Here is a 23629-nt window from a genome sequence, read left to right as displayed (position 1 = left end):
CAAGGGATTCTGGGTATTTGTTCTGTTGTGTTTATGTTGTGTTATGGTAAATAAATGATAAATGGGTTGTACTTGTATAGCGCTTTTCTACCTTCAAGGTACTCAAAGCGCTTTGACACTACTTCCACATTTACCCATTCACACACACATTCACACACTGATGGAGGGAGCTGCCATGCAAGGCGCTAACCAACACCCATCAGGAACAAGGGTGAAGTGTCTTGCTCAGGACACAACGGACATGACAAGGTTGGTACTAGGTGGGGATTGAACCAGGGACCCTCGGGTCGCGCACGGCCACTCTTCCACTGCGCCACGCCGTCCCAATGGTGCGGATGTTCTCCCGAAATGTGTTTGTCATTCTTGTTTGGTGTGGGTTCACAGTGTGGCGCATATTTGTAACAGTGTTAAATTTGTTTATATGGCCACCCTCAGTGTGACCTGTATGGCTGTTGATCAAGTATGTCTTGCAGTCACTTATGTGTGTCTGCAGAAGCCGCATATATTATGTGGCATGCTGTTTGTATGGTGAAAAAGCGGACAGGTTGTAGAGGACGCTAAAGGAAGTGCCATCACGGCACGCCCTTAATATTGTTGTCCGGGTTAAAACGGGAAAAATTCGGGAGAATGGTTGCCCTGGTAGATTTTCAGGAGGGACACTGAAATTCGGGAGTCTCCCAGAAAAATTCTGGGAAGGCTGTCCACAAGGTTGCGGAGTATGTTTATTGAAATGTTCGACCATTCTTCCAAAAGCCTGGCTCTAAGTCACTATTCTAATTCATCCCAAAGGTGTTCTATCGGGTTCAGGTCAGGACTCTGTGCAGGCCAGTCAAGTTCATCCACACCAGACTCTGTCATCCATGTCTTTATGGACCTTGCTTTGTGCACTGGTGCACAGTCATGTTGGAAAAGGAAGGGGCCTGCTCCAAACTGTTCCCACAAGGTTGGGAGCATGGAATTGTCCAAAATGTTTTGGTATCCTGGCGCATTTAAAGTTCCTTTCACTGGAACTAAGGGGCCAAGCCCAACTCTCGAAAAACAACCCCACACCATAATTCCTCCTCCACCAAATTTCACAGTTGGCACAATGCAGTCCGAAATGTACCGTTCTCCTCCCAGACTTGTCCATCAGATTGCCAGATGGAAAAGCGTGATTCATCACTCTAGAGAACTGTGCTTTACACCACTGCATCCGACGCTTTGCATTGGACTTGGTGATGTATGGCCTAGATGCAGCTGCTCGGCCATGGAAAGCCATTCCATGAAGCTCTCTCCGTACTGTACGTGGGCTAATTGGAAGGTCACATGAAGTTTGGAGCTCTGTAGCAACTGACTGTGCAGAAAGTCTTTGCACTATGCTGAAAATTTTAATTTCCCCTCTGGGATTTATAAAGTATTTCTGATTCTCATTCTGATTCTGATTCAGCAGCCGCTGACCCCTCTCTGTCAGTTTACGTGGCCTACCACTTTGTGGCTGAGTTGTTGTTGTTCCCAAACTCTTCCATTTTCTAATAATAAAGCTGACAGTTGACTTTGGGATATTTAGGAGCGAGGAAATTTCATGACTGGATTATTGCACAGGTGGCATCCTATGACAGTTCCACGCTGGAAATCACTGAGCTCCGGAGAGCGGCCCATTCTTTCACAAATGTTTGTAGAAACAGTGCTTGATTTTATACACATGTGGTGGGGCCAAGTGATTAGGACACCTGATTGTGATCATTTGGATGGGTGGCCAAATACTTTTGGCAATACAGTGTATATGAAGCAGTAGTTCTGTCAGTGTTACTCTATTCATCTGAGACATGGCAAATGACAGCTAAGGACAAGAAGAAGCTCACTTAGTTTAACTCTGATCTAACCTTAAACCAGAGTTCACTACAGTGGAAAATAAGTAACGGCATCAAGTTCTGACACGCAAGCAGCTAGCAATAAATATGGCTTTGATCTTTTTTTCCAACCACCTGGAATGCTGCCAGTGTGGAAAGATTTGACAGACAGACAAAGAAAAACGCAGCAAATACTCCACAGTAGTGGAATGCTAACGATGTCTTACCTGAAGTTTATATATTGGTGGATTTGCTCACCCTCACAGAGCCACATCCAGTTCAGGTGTTTTGGAGCTTGCGTCATCTGTTGAAGTGGACCGATTTAAATCTGAATATAGCTAGGTGAGCTGCAGGAGTCGAAGAGCCTTGTAAACAAAGTGAGTGATAACATCTTTACATAATCTTCCTGTATTCTCTGTGTCATTTCCAGCTGAACTATACCCACAAACAAACAAAGAAAATCACTCTCAATCGGATAATTGTGAGCTTGACTGTATTTACGATTGTAAATTAGTTTTTAAAGGTTTTCTAGGAGATTTAATTTGCAGGATTTATTTTGAAAATCAATTCTCATCCGGCGTGCTTAAGGGAAGCGCAAATAAAATCAAAAGTAAATATACATATTAAATAAATACATTCACACAAAATGCAAAAATAATACAAATTATGTGTTTAACATGTACAGTTTTCGAATCATTTTATCAATTTTATTATTGGTAATTAACTAAATAGTTGTTGAGCCATGGTACGATATCATTGCGGTAATGTCAAAAAAAGAAGACTTGAGAAAAAATGCCTTTGTGTGGAAAATAAAGTGTTACTTTTAAAGGTGAACACACCAGAGGCGATTGCTCTAAGAGTGTAAGGGAAGCTCAACTTTCCCTAAAATGTCAAAAATTAAGTGATTAAATATATAGTGTTGTGTGTACATGTTATTGACTAAATATGCACTACAACTCACTCTTTTGTTTAGAATCAGCTTCTTATCACTGGTAACGACGCGGCTTTCCTCTCGCTCATTCCCGCAGCTTCACGGTGCTTTAAACTCTGCAGACCCTGGCGATCCACTGCAGCGAAACGAGACGAGTCATTGGATAAATGCTGGGCTTTGTCCCGCCTATCGGACGCTCAGCGTCTCTGGGGGTCAATGGGGCAGTGGTCTGGTCTCGGCTGGCCGGGACCCTCAACTTCTGCTTGATGATTGTATGATCTGTCTAAGGCTGATTCCCTTTTTGATTGACAGCGAAATGAGCGAATCAGCGATCTTGTGTTGTAAACGTTCGTAAGAGCATTTTTCAATATTCATTCTGTTGTTCCGAGTTGAACCGGAGACTTTCCTGATTCTCTTAGCGACATTTTCTTTGTTAAAAACGACTAGGAACAAATTGAGCTTCTGTTTCTGGTGTTTTTTTGTGTTTGGAGACGGATTTCTTTCACTCTGCAGTTTCTGTCCCTACCGAGCAGCGGGTGCTGTTGAGTCCCTCCACCATCTCAAAGCACTCACACTTCGCACTAGCCTCGTGCCAATCCCAGTTAGTGAGCTAGCTAGATAGAAAGCTGCACATAATGGCAGATCATTTGAATATTGTAGACCGGATTTTGGCAAAGCCATTTGATGGTCTTCCTTACAAAGAAAAACTTTGAATTAAACAGGAGGGCATATCAACTCCTCAGATTAATTTGGTGCAAAGGGTGAGGAAAAGAAACAAGTATTTTCAGCTGACCTGGTATGACAAAGTGAGCTGGCTGACTGGAAGTGTTCTAACAAATAAAATGTACTGTTGGCCATGTATCTTGATGACACCATTGGTGAAATCTGCAACTGCCGCAACACATTAATTTATCATCATTCAAATAATACAATTATCCATCCAACCATCCATCCATTTTCTACTGCTTGTCCCTTTTGGGGTCGCGGGAGGTGCTGGAGCCTATTTCAGCTGCATTCGGGCGGAAGGCGGGGTACACCCAGGACAAGTCCCTACCTCATCACAGGGCCAACACAGATAGACAGACAACATTCACACTCACATTCACACACTAGGGCCAATTTAGTGTTGCCAATCAACCTATCCCCAGGTGCATGTCTTTGGAGGTGGGAGGAAGCCGGAGTACCCGGAGGGAACCCACGCAGTCACAGGGAGAACATGCAAACTCCACACAGAAAGATCCCGAGCCCGGGATTGAATTTAGGACTACTCAGGACCTTCGTATTGTGAGGCACATGCACTAACCCCTGTAAAAACTATTATCAAAATGACGCCATAGCCGAAATCAAGGTAACATAACTACTAACTAAACCAATGTGAACATGGTAGATTCAAGCATAAAACAAAAGAGAACAAACACAACAAATGTAGAACCACACATTTTTTGTCACGCGGGGGGGTCGCAGCTTGCTGCGGGGTTGTTCTTCCAACGCAAAAATACGGCTCCGGACGACAGCGTGAAGGTAGGCTTGGATTTATTGACATAAATCACTCACTACCACAAACACAAAAATACAACAAAAAAAGGCAAGTGTGCCTAAAACACAAGTGAAGTTGCGAATTAGCAGAAGCTATGGCATGGACTAGGAAAACTTACATGGTCAGAACGAGACATAAGCCGGTGTGACACAAAGACAATGCAGGCAGAACGAGTGATGAACAAAGGTAGGCTTAAATAACAGTGACATGATTGGTGACAGGTGTGTGTGAGTCCGAACGTGAAACAGATGTGTGACGTGACAGGTGAAAACTAATGGTTGCTATGGTGACAAAACAAACAAAAGTGCACAAAAAGTCCAAAAACAAAACCGAACATGACTAAAACAAAACATGATCACACAGACATGACATTTTTAGAATGGAGTTCAGGGTGCACATCATGCATTCAACAAATTGCAAGCGCTGCATTGAACTCTAACTAAAAAAACGATGGTCAAGTTGACTTAAGTCTTTGCATCTTACCGTTTCGTTATTTTATCCGTTGAGTAGATAATTTACAATGAAATAAGGCAATGTGCGCCCTCTGCCGCCATATGCTGCCGCCGTCTGCTGCCCGCCTCAACAGGAGCAACTGCTTGCTTGCACCTGTGCTGATTGGAGTAGTGGCAGCCAATCCACGGTGTGCTTAAAATCAGCTGAAACGTCATCTTCAAACACTGTCATGTGTGATGTGGGTTACACTTGAATTGCTATTGCGACATCCAGTGGACACATTTAAAACAGCAGTTGATTTCATTAAAAAAATGGAGCTCATATTTATATTTAGCAAACTGATCTTGCGGGCCGAATTAAACCTGTCAGGCCGTACGTTTGACACCTCTGAACTAGGATGTCAACAAAACATTGCACTGCCTATTGGAATGTTCACAATAAAACACAACACAAAATAAATTATAGCTAATATTTAAGAATAATTCCCAATAATGGAGTAATATTTGTGTAAATGTAATCATTCTGATCTACATCTTATCGTATTACTGGTATTAGTGATTGTTTCCTTGATTAAAAAAAAGAAAAACTTAATAAATAATAATGAGCCAGTCTGTTGAACGGCTCTTTGAAAGGAACGGCTCTTCCAGATCCGGCTACATTCAAAAAGCCATAAATCCCATCCAGGAAACAAGTACAGAGATCTGCGTGGCACAAAAATAATAAAGTGATTTGTTTTGCAGATTGATGACATCTGAACTGCTGAATTATTTCAAAGTAATGACAGGAAAGTCAACGTTTAAAGCAATCTGTAGTGCCCAAAGATGAAGATTTTGCAAAAAGAAGAAGTACTGATTGCAGAGAAAGTTCTGCAGAAATATTTACCCAGGAGTTTTCAGGTATACCTGCCAACATTTGAACATTTTCATCAATCCTTTACTGAAAAAAATAATCAAATTTGTTTTTGCTTGTAAGTCACAGCTGATCTATTTCTATCTTTGTAGGTGTATGGATTCTTATGTGCTTTCAATCGAAACAAACCAAGTAATGTACAGTTTGTCGTTGATCAGTGGCCAGATTTTCAGGCCATCATGTCTCGTCCTGACCGAGAGGTAAGTCTGTATCCCAATATAACAACATTATATTATAAAATTATCCATTGGTTTCATACCCATTGATGACAATATTTTGTTTCTGTTGATTCACATAAAGCAAGAACATACGTTTGTGCCAGACACGAAAATTTACTGCACGGATGAGCAGGTTTTGAAAAAAATGCTAACGCAGGAAGATATAATCGACTGGAGCACTTATATTCCTGGAGGTAAGGAACATTCATTATACAAGACAAGTTTGGTTGTTTTTTGCAAGCCATGATCCTGCGCTGTGTATTGAGAAAAAGAAGAAGAACAACAACAACGAAAAAAGTATTTGCTACATGTCCTGAAATGTAGCCTGGAGCTCTGCCCACTGTCTGCCATTCAGCTACAGACACAGGAATTGTCAATTTGATGTTGTTTTACATCAGAAACAAAGCTAACTTAGCATGATGTTGCTGTCAAAATGTGATTGTAGTGTTAGCCCAGACTCTCACATTGCTATGCTACAGTTGCTAACGTTTGTGTCCTCCATTCCTTGCGTTATGTTGTTGTTATCTTAAATGTGTTATTTACTACGCTGGACAAGTTCAGCTTTACAGTCAGTGATGTGAGCTCAGGAGAGGCTGAAGAGAACAGAACCATACCTGTTAAAATCATCATGAAGCAAAATTATCAACATGAAAAATGATAAACATAAATGTAATAGTATTTCATAAACAAATATTTTATTTGTATTCATGTATGACATAGTGATTTAATTGTTTTAATTAATTTGTCAATGTATCTGTGTTATAAATGTATTTTGTAAAGTAGTCATTGTTGGTTCTTCCTATGTTTAGCTTTTAGTTCCTGTCCTGCGCTCTTATTTTCTAATGTTCACTTCCTATTCATTGTTATGCAGCATCTTTACTTTGTCTGCCAGCGCACCTGCACTCAGTGTGTAATAAGGTGTATTTATGATCAGCTTTGAGTGCTGATACAGATACAGTGTCTAACTATATACTGAAGTACAGGGGTGTCAAACTCATTTTAGATCGGGGGCCACATGGAGAAAAATGTACTCCCAAGTGGGCCCGTCTGGTAAAATCCCGGCACGATAACTTAAAAATAAAGACAACTTCAGATTGTTTTCTTTGTTTAAAAATAAAACAAGCACATTCTGAAATTGTACAAATCATAATGTTGTTGTTGGGTTTTTTTTTTACAATTACCTGTATATATACTTTATTTGTCGTTATTTATATTTTCTAAAGAAATCATGTGATAATGTTCATCAGTCAACTCATTGGTGTTAATTTTCATTCTATCAAGATAAAAAATATATATCACAATCAAATTACAGTACGTTATTCATGTAGTTTGATCATTTTCCTTGACTGGTGCACTAACATCTTGTGGTTTATTTTGTACATATGTAGCATCATCTACAAACCCCGTTTCCATATGAGTTGGGAATGTCAGGTTTGTCACTGACAGTTCAGTTAGGTTTTGGTTTTTCCTGTCTTTGTTTCCTGTCAGCGCTCTTATTTTGGTTATTTCCTGATTACCTCCCTGAGTGCTTTGTCCCCTCAGCCGTGGCTGATTGGCACCTGGCCACACCTGGTGTCAATCAGCCAGCTGCTATTTGAACCTGCCTTCCTCTCCAGTCAGTGCTGGATTATTGTCATTGTCGCTAATACTTGTTGTCACTACTACCTGTCATTATACTTGTCGTTGTAGCTCTGTCTACTTTTGTTCACTCTGCTCATGTCATAGTTCCTTCGTGTCACAGTAAGTGTTTTTGTTTTTTGTCTTTATTTCATAGACATTAAATCATGTTTTCCCGCACAATGCCTTCCGCTTTCTCTGCATCTTGGGGTTCGTCACCAACAAACTGACATAATAATCCAGCCAACTTCGAACCTCGCAGAGATGTCCATGGCGGAGAGGCTTAACAAAGCTTTGGAATTAATGGCTAATTTGAAGAGAAGTTCGGCCGCTTTTCAAGCCCTCTCCCACCCACCCCTGTCGTCTGTGGGCCTATCTGGGGACGTCTGGGATCCATCCCTTGGGGGGGGCTATGAGTAGCTGTGCAGATGGGGAGGCACAGCTACTTCTTGCCCCAGTGGGTCTGCAAGAGACGGCGCCATCATCTCCGAGGGGTCTGCAACAGACGGCGCCATCTCCGAGGGGTCTGCAACAGACGGCGCCATCTACGAGGGGTGTTGTGGAGAGTTATAAAGGACTGTATGGTTCTATAAAGGTAGTCTCATTCGCCCCTGGAGTGTCGGTCAGGACACAATGGACAGGACAGTTCGTTTGGCATAGGGCAGTTTACTTGTTTAGTAGGCAGGTTGACAGGTATGGCAGGTTACATTGGATTGGCTGAATGGTACAACACTGGCAAGTATTGGTGGTTCTGCAGTAAACAGATTAGAACATCATAACCAATTAGTATAGAATACCATAGCCTACGTAGTAATAGTACATATGACCTTAATGCAATAATATATCATAGATACACAACATAGCATATATCGGTAATAATTGGCATTTAGTACACATTAGCTTCACCAGTAAATAACAGTAAGCCCTGCCATACACACTACAGGATAGCCTCAAACCAAACATTCAAATAACATCATCCCAACATTTAACTGAACTTAAATGTCTTAACTAGACCACAAGGTGTCACTGCACGCTACAGAAGGCACATAAACGTGGTGCTTGTGACCTGCCGTGCAGGATAAGGTGCTTGTTTACATGTACAAAGGGACATGTGTCCGCAAATGCTCTCTTTAAAGAGATAAAGAACTGGTACATGAAATACATTGTCTAGACGCTGTAAACAAGGCACGCTGCGCGCCAAACAACTTCGACGTAAGTAATAGATTACTTTCAACTAGCGTCGGAAACAAACAAATGCAGAGAAGTCAAACAGGCAATTAAACGTGTACATTAGAATGCTTAACTATATAATGAACTTACATTCGTCAGTGACGCACCGCAGTGCTGTACAATATTACACGTTTTATATATACTGTATATATACAAGCAGCAAATGTAAATGACGTGCATTCACCGCTCTGTGCTCTGCTGTGGGTAGAATGAATGGGCGCGCCCACAATGCCTTGCGCTCTTAAGGTGGACTGCTCATAATAGTCTCTTAAGGTGGACGGCTCATAATAGTCTCTTAAGGTAGCACAGAGTTTGGGAACCTTTCTAACAGCCGCCCCCGAATGTACGGTGTACATTCGCTCCATAGAAAGGTGACAAGGTTATTAGTGTCTCACGAAGGGGCGATGGTGGCAGTAGAGCTGTTCTCTTCCTCGTCGGGTGGAAGGGCTGGCAGGACAACCAGCCTGGCAACTGGTCTGGTGTATTCACGGTCTCTGATCCTTACGTCCACTGAACGGATGTGGCCGTCATTACTAGGGTGGACCTTAGTGACATGACCGATGGGCCACAAGGCCCGTGGAACCTGGGGATCCACCAACATCACTACTGAGCCTTCTGCGAGGTCAGCTGGCGTAGAGTGCCATTTCTGACGAGTCTGGAGGCTTGGCAGATAATTTCTCAAGAAACTGGACCAGAAGCGATCTGCCAGCACCTGTGAATGCCTCCATCGCCGGCGGCTCAGTAACTCAGTCTCTGGGTATATGATCTGGGGCAAGGACCCGTCTGGCCGCCCCATCAACAAACTATTGGGGGTCACAGGATCGAGATCTGTGATGCTGGAGGAGACGTACCCCAATGGCTTTGAGTTAAGAATCCCCTCTACCTCCAGTAGCACGGTCCGCAGCACTTCTTCTGAGACTGACTGAGTTCCCACTGTGGTGTACAAGGCGGTCTTTACGGAGCGGATTTCCCTTTCCCATGCTCCTCCAAAATGAGGTGCTGCAGGGGGGTTGAAGTGGAAGTCAATTTTCTGCTTGGCGAGTTGCTGCTGCAGGTCTGGTGACAGGGCAGAGAATGCCTCCCTCAGTTCTCTTTCTCCTCCTTTGAAGTTGGTCCCACAGTCGCAGAGCAGCTCGGCTGGTGTTCCTCGACGAGCGATAAATCGCCTGAGAGCCATCAAGAAGGAGTCTGCATCGATGGTGGTCAGAAGGTCTAAGTGCACACCCCTGGTGGTGAGACACTTGAAAATTATACCCCACCTCTTCTCAGTACGCCTTCCTACTTTGACTTGAAACGGCCCGAAACAGTCCATCCCCGTCGAGAAGAAGGCGGGCTTGAAGAACCGCAGGCGGGCGGGCGGTAGATCTGCCATCTTTGGAACAGAAGGTCTGGCTTTCCAACGTCGACAGTCTGTGCAGGTGTGTTGGTAACGGCGAATCGCTTCACGGCCGCGCAGGATCCAGAATGAGCGCCGCATCTCAGGATGGTGCAAGCGACTGTCGAAATCTTGGATGAGGAGTTTGGTAGAGGGGTGCCCAGAGTCTAACACAATAGGGTGCAGCGTTGTCTGCTCGATGTCTACGGCACGTCGTAGTCTGCCACCGACACGGATTAGTCCTTCCTCTTTATTCATCTCCGGTGACAGGGTGAGCAGTCTTCTGACGGATGGTACGGGCTTTCCTGCTTTCAAGAGCCGCAACTCCTCTGGGAAGCTCTCGCACTGCGCCTGTTTTAATATGAGGGTCTCAGCATTGCGATAGTCTTCGGCAGTGTAACTACCTGCCGCCCCATGTAACTCCTGCACTGTAGCTACTAGCAGCTCCTTCCAGGTATCATACTGTTTCACCTCTGCGTCTGGCGTACTAGGTGCTGTTAAGGTGATGCCGCAGAAAGTAGACTGTCGTAGCTCGGAGGCATCGCCTTCCTGTTCGACGTTGGGCTTGACAGGCCACTCAGCTGGAGGCTGAAGGAGGAATGGGGGGCCCTGGCTCCACCTGTTCGGCATGGTCAGGTCCTGTAGAGTCTTGCCCCTGGTGATGTCGTCAGCTGGGTTCCTCGCTGAATCTATGTATCGCCAGGTGGCGGGACTCATGAGGTCCTGTATTTCGGCCACTCTGGTACCAACAAAAATCTTGAAGCGACAGGACTCTGACTGCAGCCATGCCAGCACTGTTGTAGAGTCTGTCCACAGGATAGTCTGATCGATCTTCAGCGTGAGCTCTTTCTCTAGGAGTTTAGCCAGTTGAGCTCCTGTGACCGCTCCACACAGCTCCAGTCTGGGTATGGAGAGTAGTCGCTTGGGAGCAACTCTGGACCTGGCGAGTAGGAAGGACAGATGGACTTGGCCTCGGCAGTCCATCGTTCTCAGATACGCCACCGAGCCATAAGCCTGTTCCGATGCATCACAGAACACATGGACTTGACGGGTGACGCTTGACTCATCCGCTTCGACTGGTATATACGCTCGTGGCAAGGTGACTTGAGATAGGAATTGTAGTTCTTTCTCCCAGTCCTTCCACGCTTGTAAGAGGTCTTGGGGCAGGAGAGGATCATCCCAGTCTCTGTTTTTCTCCCAGAGGCGTCTGACCAGCATCTTGGCTCAAGTGATGTATGGTAAGATAAACCCTAAGGGGTCATACTGACTGGCCAGAACCCTGTAGATGTTCCGCATTGTTGGGACTCCGTACTCTATGGGTCTATGCTTGTAGCCCATGGTGTCGGTTTGACAGTGCCAGCTGAGTCCCAGAGTGGATTCAGGAGAGTCTGTTCGATCTTGTGCGAGCCAGAGCTCGAGGGTGTCGGACCTGGCTTCTTTGGGTAGGTGTCCCACGACGTTTGGCACGTTGCTAGCCCACTGGCGTAGGTCAAACCCACCAGCTGCAAGGAGTCCCCGAAGTCTGTCCACCAACTCTCTGGCATCCTCAGGTTTGGGCAGACGCTGTAGGAGATTGTCAACATAGAAGGACCTCTCTATAGAGAGGCTCACATCATCTCCCGGCTGGCTATGGTTGGCTACATGGAGCTGTAGAGCAAACGTGGCGCAGCATGGACTACAGGTTGTGCCAAATGGTAGAACTTGCCACTCGAACACTGCTGGGGTTTCATCTCTGGTCAAGTCGCGCCACACGAACCGCAAGAGAGGACGGTCTTCAGGAAGGAGACGGACTTGATGGAACATCCCTTTAATGTCTGCGCTTAAGGCGACTGCATGTTCCCGGAAGCGCAATAGAACTCCCAGGAGTGATGCTCCAAGAGTGGGTCCTGGCAGTAGGGAATCGTTCAGACTCTGGCCCCTGTACTGATAGGAGCAATTGAAGACGATTCTGTTCTTGTTGTTGTGACTCACCATGTGGTGAGGAATGTACCACTCTTCTCCGTCTTGGTTGACTTCTTCGGGGGTTAACTTAGTGACAGAGCCTGCATCCACCAGCTTCTGGATCTCTGCGCTGTAAGCCTTGGCACGTTCTGAGTCTTTAGCTAGCCGCCGTTCTGTGCTCCGCAGACTCGGCATGACTGCTTCTTTGGGGGCATGAAGGAGAGGCATGTCTCGCCTGCGCAGCAGTGGGGTGGCATAGCGTAAGACTCCTGCTACCTCCACGCGGGTGGTCTTATCTTCTAGCAGGGATACTGCTGCTCGGTCTTGTCTTGACCTGGTTACAATCTTCTCACTTTTATATGGAAGAGTGTCGAGCTGCCAAAGCCTTTCGACGTGCTTGAATAGTTCTGAAGCTGGAGGGTGAACTGATGTCACTAGGCACTGCTGTGAGTGTAGGGGGTGCTGGGAGAATCTTGCTGGGCCCTGAAGAGTCCAGCCTAGCCTGGTCCGGACTGCAGCAGGCCCACCTGACAGGCCCAGTCGGATTGGCTCGATAGCGGTGATCAGGTGTGGGTGGTCGGAGCCGATGAGTACTAGGGGTCTGGCACTGTGGAAGGGCTTAATTGGTAAACCGACCAGGTGGGTGTACCTCTTCTGGAGTCGGTCCATCGGGTATGACTGTTCGCCTAGGCCGAGGCGACCTGAAGTGAAGGCTCTGGAGACTATGAATCTGGTCTTTGGCTCAGCAGCAGGAGAGATGTGGAAGGATACCGCAGAGCCACGGAGGGTCTGGACCTCCTGTCTGATGGTTCTCAGGGGCAGGTCCTCAGGTGTGCCTTGTAGGCCAGGTTCTCGGGCAGCTGCTGGCAGGAGCATGGTCCTTTCGGACCCATCATCCAAGATGGCATAGGTGGTTATAGTGCGATTCCCGTGACGAAGAAGCACTCTGACGACCTTCAGTAAGACTCTATTGTGGACTGAAGGACGGTCGACGTACAGAACCTCAGTGGCGGAGCTCACCAGGCAGCTCTCCTCCTTGCTTGTCGGTCTTGGTGGTCGATCATTTACGTCGTGAAGGGCCTGCAGATGTTTCCCTTGGCATAGGCCACAGGGCTTCCTTAAGTCACACTGAGCGGCTTGGTGAGGCCGTGCACAGCGCCAGCACCTTTTGTTGGCCTTTATCCACTCAGTGAGAGTTTCTTTGTTTAGCTTTGTGACTTCTGTACACTGGCTGAGGAAGTGTTCATCGCTCTCGCAGAAAGGGCAATAGGGCTTAGCTCTCCCCTTCTTTCCCTCTGAGGCTCTAGTAGGTCCATCATTTTCTTCCGAGTCCTTTGATCCATGGAGGACGGTGACAGGTCGCCGTCCCTGGCGACCCTCGTACCGGGACACTTGGTTTTCCTTTGCTCTTATGAGTGTCTGTCCATCGAAATCCTGACACCAGGATTTATGCTGGAGCCACTGGGCTAGGTCGCACAGGGTGGGAACAGTCCCGGGGTTCTTAAAGGTGGTTCGACGGAAGTCTGCCCGTTGCTCTGCGGGTAGTTTGCTTAACAGTCTCACCACGTGAGATCCACAGCGAAGCTCCGCTTCACCGTCAGTGCCCAAAGACTTAAGTAGTCCGACCAAGGACTGAACATGGAGGGCAAACCGCCCAAAGGCTGCGGTGTCTCCACGGCGAACATCAGGTGAGTCTAGCACACTGGCTATCTTCCTGAGGGCTATCTGGTGGGGCTGGCCGAATTTTTCATTGAGGGCTGACATGGTGTCAGTGTAGGGAGTGGGGGAGTTGAGATAGGAATCGGCTATCAATTTTGCCTCTTCAAGCCTCAGATGGTCTACCAGAATCTGGTACTTGAACATTTCAGTCCCTTCTGTAGGCAGGAGGTTCTCCAGAGCTATTTTCAAACGGGCAAACTCACATGGGTCGTAGTGACTGAAGTTTGGTATGGTCGGGCGTGGGCCTTTGTAGGTCTGTTCAGCAGCTGCAGCTGCTGATTCATAGCGTGGTGGCGGAGGGGTTTGCTGGTCCTGTCTCTGCATCCACGGGGCTGCTTGTGTGGCCACTGGCATGTACCCAGGCTGGCTAGACGTATAAGTGGTTGCATAGGATGGAGTTACACGAGGGAGATACTGTACTTGTGCATAGTGTGGCTGGTATTGATTCAGCAGCTGCTGTGATGCATATTCTGCAATGTGGGGCATAGACCTGGTGGGAGGAGCCTGAGCCGGTGGTTGGTGCTGCCGCATTGTTGATGTAGTGGTGTGGTACGCAGGTCTCTGGTGTGGGCGCTGAACAGCACGCTGGGAGTGGTGTGGCAACTGTTGCGGTGGATAGCGTGCCATGTAGGTAGGTTCCTCTGGAGAGCGTGTAGGACTGGTGTAGGTGTGAGCCATGTAGGGGGGACAAGGCTCGCTGCTTAGCTGTCGGGTTTGAAGGTACTGTGGTTTATTGCCAACCTTCGCTGTTGATACCTTGCGGTGGCTAGCTGACAAGGTCTGGCTCCTGTAGCTCGACCATCATCTGATCTAGTCGGTCCAGGACTGGTTGACCTGACGGACGTTCCAGAGCCGCTGTGTTTGGCCATGGTGGAGGGGGTTCAGGCCAATCCTCCTTATCCTCGGTATATACAGACTGGGGTTTGAGTTGACTGGCGGGTCGTGGGGTACCTTGCTGAAGGTTGATTACTGTGTTAGTCACTCTTCTAATTTCGTTATGAACTTGACCTAATGCAGCCACATCCGCTTGCACGGTCAGCTGTGACTGCTGTAGCATGGCGCTTTCTCTCAGTATTTGACTGACTTCATCTCTTAGAGCGAGTTCCTGAGGTGAATGATGGAGGGGGTTTGGTTCTAGGGTCATCTCCTCCCTGGTCTCTCTCTCTGCATGCTGTAGGTGGGCTAGCTGGGTGTCTGACCTGTACCTCTGCCACTCTGGTTCGTACGGGTCCTCTTCATGACAAGCAGCATCCCGCCTAAGCTGATGGGAGTAGGGAGCGGGGGTAGAGTATGGGGGGGTTGCATTGGCTGTACTTTCCTTATCATGGGATAACCATTCTTCTTCCTGCCCATGCCTGTGCCTTTGCCTGATGTTGCTGAGCTGGTAATCATCAAAGCGGATTGGTGGGCGTGTCTGACGCCTAGGCCGTGCTCCTAATCCTTCGAAGTCCATACTGTCCAGGGGTAAATGAAGCTATCCGGCTCGAAGGACCACAATGTTGTGGAGAGTTATAAAGGACTGTATGGTTCTATAAAGGTAGTCTCATTCGCCCCTGGGGTGTCGGTCAGGACACAATGGACAGGACAGTTCGTTTGGCATAGGGCAGTTTACTTGTTTAGTAGGCAGGTTGACAGGTATGGCAGGTTACATTGGATTGGCTGAATGGTACAACACTGGCAAGTATTGGTGGTTCTGCAGTAAACAGATTAGAACATCATAACCAATTAGTATAGAATACCATAGCCTACGTAGTAATAGTACATATGACCTTAATGCAATAATATATCATAGATACACAACATAGCATATATCGGTAATAATTGGCATTTAGTACACATTAGCTTCACCAGTAAATAACAGTAAGCCCTGCCATACACACTACAGGATAGCCTCAAACCAAACATTCAAATAACATCATCCCAACATTTAACTGAACTTAAATGTCTTAACTAGACCACAAGGTGTCACTGCACGCTACAGAAGGCACATAAACGTGGTGCTTGTGACCTGCCGTGCAGGATAAGGTGCTTGTTTACATGTACAAAGGGACATGTGTCCGCAAATGCTCTCTTTAAAGAGATAAAGAACTGGTACATGAAATACATTGTCTAGACGCTGTAAACAAGGCACGCTGCGCGCCAAACAACTTCGACGTAAGTAATAGATTATTTTCAACTAGCGTCGGAAACAAACAAATGCAGAGAAGTCAAACAGGCAATTAAACGTGTACATTAGAATGCTTAACTATATAATGAACTTACATTCGTCAGTGACGCACCGCAGTGCTGTACAATATTACACGTTTTATATATACTGTATATATACAAGCAGCAAATGTAAATGACGTGCATTCACCGCTCTGTGCTCTGCTGTGGGTAGAATGAATGGGCGCGCCCACAATGCCTTGCGCTCTTAAGGTGGACGGCTCATAATAGTCTCTTAAGGTGGACGGCTCATAATAGTCTCTTAAGGTAGCACAGAGTTTGGGAACCTTTCTAACAAGGGGTCTGTAACAGACGCCACCATCATCTCCGGTGGGTCTGCAACCTACGGCGCCATCATGCACTCCGGTAAGCCAGCAGAGGGTACCGCCACCGTGCACTCCGGTGTGCCGGCAGACGCCACCGTGCACTCCGGTGTGCCGGCAGACGCCACCGTGCACTCCGGTGGGCCGGCAGACGCCACCATGCACTCCGGTGGCTCTACAACCTACGGCACCACCATGCACTCCGGTGGGTCTACAACCTACGGCACCACCATCCTCTCCGGTGGGCCAGCAGAGGGCGCCACCACCATCCTCTCCGGTGGGCCAGCAGAGGGCGCCACCACCATCGTCTCCGGTGGGCCAGCAGAGGGCGCCACCATCGTCTCCGGTGGGTCCTCCCACGCCGGCGGTTGAGCCGCCTCGCCAATTGCGGCGGCGTTCAATTCGCCGTCGCCACCTAACTCTTCCCCGCTGGTTGCGGGGACACTTGGCCTGGCGGCCCACCTCCTTGTCCTCCCTCCACCCTCCCGTGACTTTGGACTGTTTTTTTTTTTTGGGGGGGGGGGGGTTCTAAAAACGTCTGGTATCCGTTATGGGAATGGGGGCTACTGTCAGGTTTGTCACTGACAGTCCAGTTAGGTTTTGGTTTTTCCTGTCTTTGTTTCCTGTCAGCGCTCTTATTTTGGTTATTTCCTGATTATCTCCCTGAGTGCTTTGTCCCCTCAGCTGTGGCTGATTGGCACCTGGCCACACCTGGTGTCAATCAGCCAGCTGCTATTTGAACCTGCCTTCCTCTCCAGTCAGTGCTGGATTATTGTCATTGTCGCTAATACTTGTTGTCACTACTACCTGTCATAATACTTGTCGTAGCTCTGTCTACTTTTGTTCACTCTGCTCATGTCATAGTTCCTTCGTGTCACAGTAAGTGTTTTTGTTTTTTGTCTTTATTTCATGGACATGAAATCATGTTTTTCCGCACAATGCCTTCCACTTTCTCTGCATCTTGGGGTTCGTCACCAACAAACTCTGACAACGGGGTTTGTACAAAAATACAAAGAATTGCTATCGCGACATCCAGTGGACACATTTAGAACAGCTGTTTCTTCCATTCAAAAATTTCAGGTTAATTTTTATACTTCGCAAACTCATCCCGCGGGCCGGATAAAACCTGTTCGCGGGCCTGACCCGGCCCGAGGGCCATACGTTTGACACCCCTGCTGTAGTATGTACAGTAATGTCTTAAATGTACCTAGAACATCATTATTCTCTCTGAACTGTCTAAATTCCAGCATCAAGGCTTACTAGATGTACATTTTATTGCAGTGTGTAATGTTTCTTTCACGTCCATGCTCAAAGAAGTTTCAACCAACAGACAAGTCAGCTACAGACGCTTATCAGCGTCACATTCTATGTATTTGCCAGACAGTACCTTTCTGCTTAAACCAACTTTTGGCAGGTTAGTTGATTATAAAAACACTCAAACATACAAATTAGTGTATTTGTTTATTTATTAACAAGAAACCACTGCAACATTTTCGTCTTTGTTTCTGCAGTGAGGTTGAATCCAAGATGTCATCTCTCAATCTCTCCCATGTTGACCTGGTGAATCAAACCTGGAAGTATGGCGGGGATGAACGTGGATACAACTATATTACGTTTCTCATCAGCAACTTCCCATCATGCTGCATCACTGATGATCAGGGTCAGCCCGTATCCTGGATTCTGGTGTATGACTACTTGGCAATGGGGCTTTTGTATACGCTGCCCAAGTACAGACGAAAAGGCTATGCCAAAGTGTTGGTACATGCCATGGCCCGCAGACTCCTTGCTGACGGCTACCCAGTATACTGCCAAATTGATGAGGAGAATGATCAATCCAAAAAGATTTTCAAAAACTTGGGATTTACTGAGGATCCGTCATATAGAGATGTATGGTTTGAGTACAACATCTAAAATGTCTGTCCTGTATAGAAGCTAACACATGATCACGTTTCTGACGCAACTTACACAATAATCAGATAGATAGATATTAAAATAGATCAGTTTTCAGCGGTTTCCTGAATTGTGGTGAACTTTGTATTGATATAATAAATTGTCATGGCCAATACAGAAGTACATTTAGGTCCTGATTTACAAGACAAAAATGCAAATATAATTACTTAACAAACGCAATGTAAATTAATCAACAGTCATCACCGTTTTGCTAGCACTATTTTGCGTTTTATTCAGCACGTGTCAGAAAGACGTGTACACTGACAGTTCCACACATGGCTGCAGGATCAGTGCTTGCGCTGCACAGACAGACGATGGTTAGACGAGAATCCTCTGTTCTCCATGTGTGTGTCTACATAATTGGATGGTCAGAAAAAAAAAAAGAAATTAGACAAATCGTCTTTTCAGCATCAAAATGTTATTATTTTGTAGCTGCTAGAGGACCTAAAGGGGAACATTATCACCAGACCTATGTAAGCGTCAATATATATCTTGATGTTGCAGAAAAAAAGACCATGTATTTTTTTAACCGATTTCCGAATTCTAAATGGGTGAATTTTGGCGAATTAAACGCCTTTCTATTATTTGCTCTCGGAGCGATGACGTCACAACGTGACGTCACATCGGGAAGCAATCCGCCATTTTCTCAAACACATTACAAACACCGAGTCAAATCAGCTATGTTATTTTCCGTTTTTTCGACTGTTTTCCGTACCTTGGAGACATCATGCCTCGTCGGTGTGTTGTCGGAGGGTGTAACAACACAAACAGGGACGGATTTAAGTTGCACCAGTGGCCCAAAGATGCGAAAGTGGCAAGAATCACAATCGAGGCAGAAAGGAACGGATATGCGAAGGCTGTTCAAATGTCCAGATTGAGCCAGTACTTGCAATTAATAAATCACCCAAAAGCAATCACCCACTGATTTAATAATGGTGCCAGTGAAGCCAGAAAAACAGATAGTTAGTTTCAGTGATGAAGGGATGCCATTTTTTTCCAGTGAAGATTGATTGCACATGGAAAAATGACAAAAAATAGTTAAAATCTTTTTAATCGGTCACTTCAGCTGTAACTGTAGGCTAGTATGTATCTTACTGGACAAAAACAGCACATTTAAAATGCTGAAATCGTGGAAAAATATATGTTCTTAGCGCGCCTGAAATGGGCTGTCTGCACTCTCAAAGTGCATGTTGTTGCCAAATGTATTTCATATGCTGTAAACCTAGTTCATAGTTGTTAGTTTCCTTTAATGCCAAACAAACACATACCAATCGTTGGTTAGAAGGCGATCGCCGAATTCGTCCTCGCTTTCTCCCGTGTCGCTGGCTGTCGTGTTGTTTTCGTCGATTTCGCTTGCATACGGTTCAAACCGATATGGCTCAATAGCTTCAGTTTCTTCTTCAATTTCGTTTTCGCTACCTGCCTCCACACTACAACCATCCGTTTCAATACATGCGTTATCTGTTGAATCGCTTAAGCCGCTGAAATCCGAGTCTGAATCCGAGCTAATGTCGCTATACCTTGCTGTTCTATCCGCCATGTTTGTTTGTATTGGCATCACTGTGTGACGTCACAGGAAAATGGACGGGTGTATATAACGATGGTTAAAATCAGGCACTTTGAAGCTTTTTTTAGGGATATTGCGTGATGAGCAAAATTTTGAAAAAAAACTTCGAAAAATAAAATAAGCCACTGGGAACTGATTTTTAATGGTTTTAACCCTTCTGAAATTGTGATAATGTTCCCCTTTAAAAGGCTGATTAAACTTATTTCAATTGGTGCATTTTGGTGTCCTCTAGTTTTTCTTAATGACGTTCGTTTTATTCACATTGAATATAAATTACTAAAATATTTCTCATACTAAAAACAATTCTTTCAGTATGCAATCTTTGCGTCTTGAGCTGAGTAAGTGCAGCCTCAATCCCTCCCATGCACCTTCAGAGTTATGTCAATGTACCGTATTTTTCGGAGTATAAGTCGCACCGGAGTATAAATCGCACCTGCCGAAAATGCATAATAAAGAAGGAAAAAAACATATATAAGTCGCACTGGAGCCCGGCCAAACTATGAAAAAAACTGTGACTTATAGTCCGAAAATTACGGTAGATGCACTGCATGACTGCTTCTAAAATGCCCATAAAAAGTAGTACATTTCTCTTGCAAGGTTTAAAATATAGCAAAACGCATGATAACATGACTGTGCAGTAAATGAGAGAGTCCCTCTGGTGTTGCCACTAAAGTATGAGCAAAATTGTACACGCAGTCTTAGTAGATCACACGCAACACATCCCCTAATAGTACACACTATTTTATAGTTTGTACACACTGTTTACGGGGTGGTATTTGGATCTTTGTAAATCAGGCCCAAAGTCGGCTGAAAACCTGCACCAAGATGGAAAGATTTTAATTTTGCATATAAACACAAAGGATCCCTGTTAAAGAACAGTTTAGAACAGTTTTACATGATTCACAATATGATAAATACTGTATGTATAAATGTGCATTAAGTAGGGACATGGTGTGTCATTACTTTACAAAACTGCAAACATGCAGTATTGCGGTAGGTGTTGGGTTTATTTTTAATGTATAAAGTGGTGGTTTGTTATTAATAACTGATTGTGTGTGAATGAGATATTATTGGCATTAGGTGATGAAAGACAATGACTTTATTATCTAAGTGTATTCCCATGTACACTAAAATGTAATCACATCATAAAAATACAAACATGCAGTTTTGCAGTAAATGTTGGGTTTATTTTTAATAACTAATTGTTTGTGAATGACCCCCTTATCATTTGCATTAGGTGATGACAGAAATGACTTTATATAGCCACATATACTGTACTGTATTCCAATGTGCTCCAAAATGTAATGGTTTCTTGTTACACACACACCATCTATTCATCTAAAATAAAAGCATGCATTTTCAAAACTCATCTTGCTCACTTGTACCTTAACCTTATCCACTGAGAGACCACCGGTTGTTTTAAAATATATATATTATAGGTCCTTGGTGATTGTCACGTTCGCCAGCCTGTAGTTTATTAAACCAGTGGTCACCAACCTTTTTGATCCCAAGATCCCTGGTCTCAGCCAAAAATCAAAGCAATACCTACCAATGCGTCCAGACCGGCGGCTCACCTTTACGGAACCTTGTTTGTGGAAGACGGGGAAGAACTTCTAGCAGAGCACCCAATTGCTGGAGAGTGGAAGTCGGTTGATTGCTTGCTAGAAAGTGTGGGTGCATTTCTAGTGATGCATTCCCAATATACAAGCACTCACATGCAGGAAGATGCTGGAGAGAGTCTGATGCATTGCAACAGTCAGTCTTAATGCATTGTTGCAGCTCGATGATTAATGAGCACGTCATGTTATGCGCGTTTGCGAGATGAGCGGGTGAAGTGTGCCGCCATGCTTGGGGAGTGTAGCCGTGATGTCCAGAGCGGAGGATTTGAGACTGAAGAGAGAGCGGCGAGGCCTGCGGGTGTGTTCAGGGCTTAAAAAGCGTGTCTGTTTGCGAGTCTGTAATTCACTCTACTGGTGGGGGTGTCACTGATGTCATATTAATACATCAATTTTTTTCTAAAAATAAGTAGGTTTCCAAAGATCGACTGGTTGGCGACTCCTGATCTAAAGAGCATAAAGCTAAATGACTTAGACCAGTGATTCTCTAACTGTGGCTCGATCTAGTGGTAAGGCAAAGAAGTCTGTAAGTATGTACTGTAGGTGTTTGTACTTTGGGTATAATGTGACAGTGGCCAAAAATATCGAATATACTTTGACTTTTTTTAATGAAATGTTGTTAAATGTTGTTGCAATTCGTTGATGTTATTTTGAAGTATTTTTCTGGTTTTGTCATCTTCGTCCGGACAGAAGGATGTCACGGCAGTGTAGTTTTATCAAAAGAGACGTCAGAGACGCGTTACTGAACCAAAAGTTGCTTTATTACAAGCGAGCGTCATTAAACAGGTCTGCAGTACCCGGAGGAAACTAGGTCAAACAAGTGAAGGACTCCTAAACTGGAGAAGCCAAACCACTAGTCTTATATTCCTATATCTTCTTTGGCAGCTTAGTCACAGATGACCATGCTAATTTACGCTCTTGTGTCAGACACTTATTTCAATTTGATGTTTATTTTTTTATTTAATTTATTTTAAATTTTGTAAATTTTGTAATGGTACTTTAATTATTATTAAGTTTATTTATTTATTTATTTAATTTAAATCGTTTTGTCATCCTGTTTTAGTCAAATATTAGTAATATCTTTTCAGTTTTAATGAGTGTTGTAATTATACAATGCACATATTTAATTATAATTTTCACATTTTAACTTGATGTTTTGTTGATACGGTACATTCATGTTTGTTGACAACGCCTAGCATGACTGTACAAGCCAATTCTTGAGTGACAGTCCCTGTTGCACTTAGTGCAAACATGTGTAGAGACTTCCTCCCGCTCCTGCTGTGCGATGGTATTTGCAGTACGTTTCCTCCTGTCTCTCTTCTCCTCTGCGAGCTGGCCTCTCCTCAAATCAGCCTCTGCAATACCCCGTCTCACCGCTTGACGCCAGACATTTCGGTTTTCCGCCTGTATCTCCCAGCTGTCTAGAGGAATATTACACGCCTTCAGATCTCTCTTGCATGCGTCCTTGAACCGGAGGGAGGGACGACCAACAGGTCTGGAACCAGCAGCCAGTTGTCCATACATAATGTCCTTGAGCAGCCGTCCGTCCTCCATCCGCCGAACATGTCCCATTCCTATATATTATATACAATACATGACGCAATTATGGTTAGTAGGTGCTTTATAGCTTTATATCACAAATAGGCCACACTTTATAAACTTTACAGACTGTTATATACCAAGAATAGCAAGTTGTACTTCTTTGCTTTTATACATTTCTTAAAACCGAATCCTAACCCCAAAACATTGTTTTTCTTTCATAAATTTAAAATATTTTTATATTGATATATAATGTAGGAACCAGAAATATTAATAACAGAAAGAAACAACCCTTTTTTGCAAATGTGTGTGAATGGGGGAGGGAGGTTTTTTGGGTTGGTGCACTAATTGTAAGTGTATCTTGTGTTTTTTATGTTGATTTAATTAAAAAATAAAAATATTTATTTTATTTTTTTTACATTTCTTGTGCGGCCCGGTACCAATCGATCCACGGACCGGTGGTTGGGGACCACTGGACTAGAGTACATTCCTTTTTGCCGTCTTGTTCATTATCTTTGTGTTTGGCGCAATGCAGGATCTCAGGCGCATGGCTTCCATCCATCCATGCATTTTCTACCGCTTATTCCCTTCGGGGTCGCGGGGGACGCTGGAGCCTATCTCAGCTACAATCGGGCAGAAGGCGGGGTACACCCCGGACAAGTCGCCACCT

The 23629-nt window shown here is 45.0% G+C and overlaps 1 protein-coding gene across 1 annotated transcript; it reads left to right on the top strand.

Moving 5' to 3' along the window:
- The first annotated feature begins 5571 nt into the window (after positions 1–5571).
- Positions 5572–18198, top strand: LOC133617532 (glycine N-acyltransferase-like protein 3). Its single transcript, XM_061977574.1, has 5 exons — positions 5572–5646; positions 5752–5859; positions 5960–6071; positions 17569–17701; positions 17799–18198. The coding sequence occupies exons 1-5, from the start codon at positions 5572–5574 to the stop codon at positions 18196–18198; spliced, it is 828 nt and encodes a 275-aa protein (XP_061833558.1).
- The last annotated feature ends 5431 nt before the right edge of the window (positions 18199–23629 follow it).

The sequence above is a fragment of the Nerophis lumbriciformis genome, linkage group LG02 (genome assembly GCF_033978685.3).
Source record: "Nerophis lumbriciformis linkage group LG02, RoL_Nlum_v2.1, whole genome shotgun sequence".
Classification (NCBI taxonomy): domain Eukaryota; kingdom Metazoa; phylum Chordata; class Actinopteri; order Syngnathiformes; family Syngnathidae; genus Nerophis; species Nerophis lumbriciformis.
The sequence above is the reverse complement of the archived record's forward strand: the minus strand, read 5'-3'. Positions and strand labels throughout refer to the sequence as shown.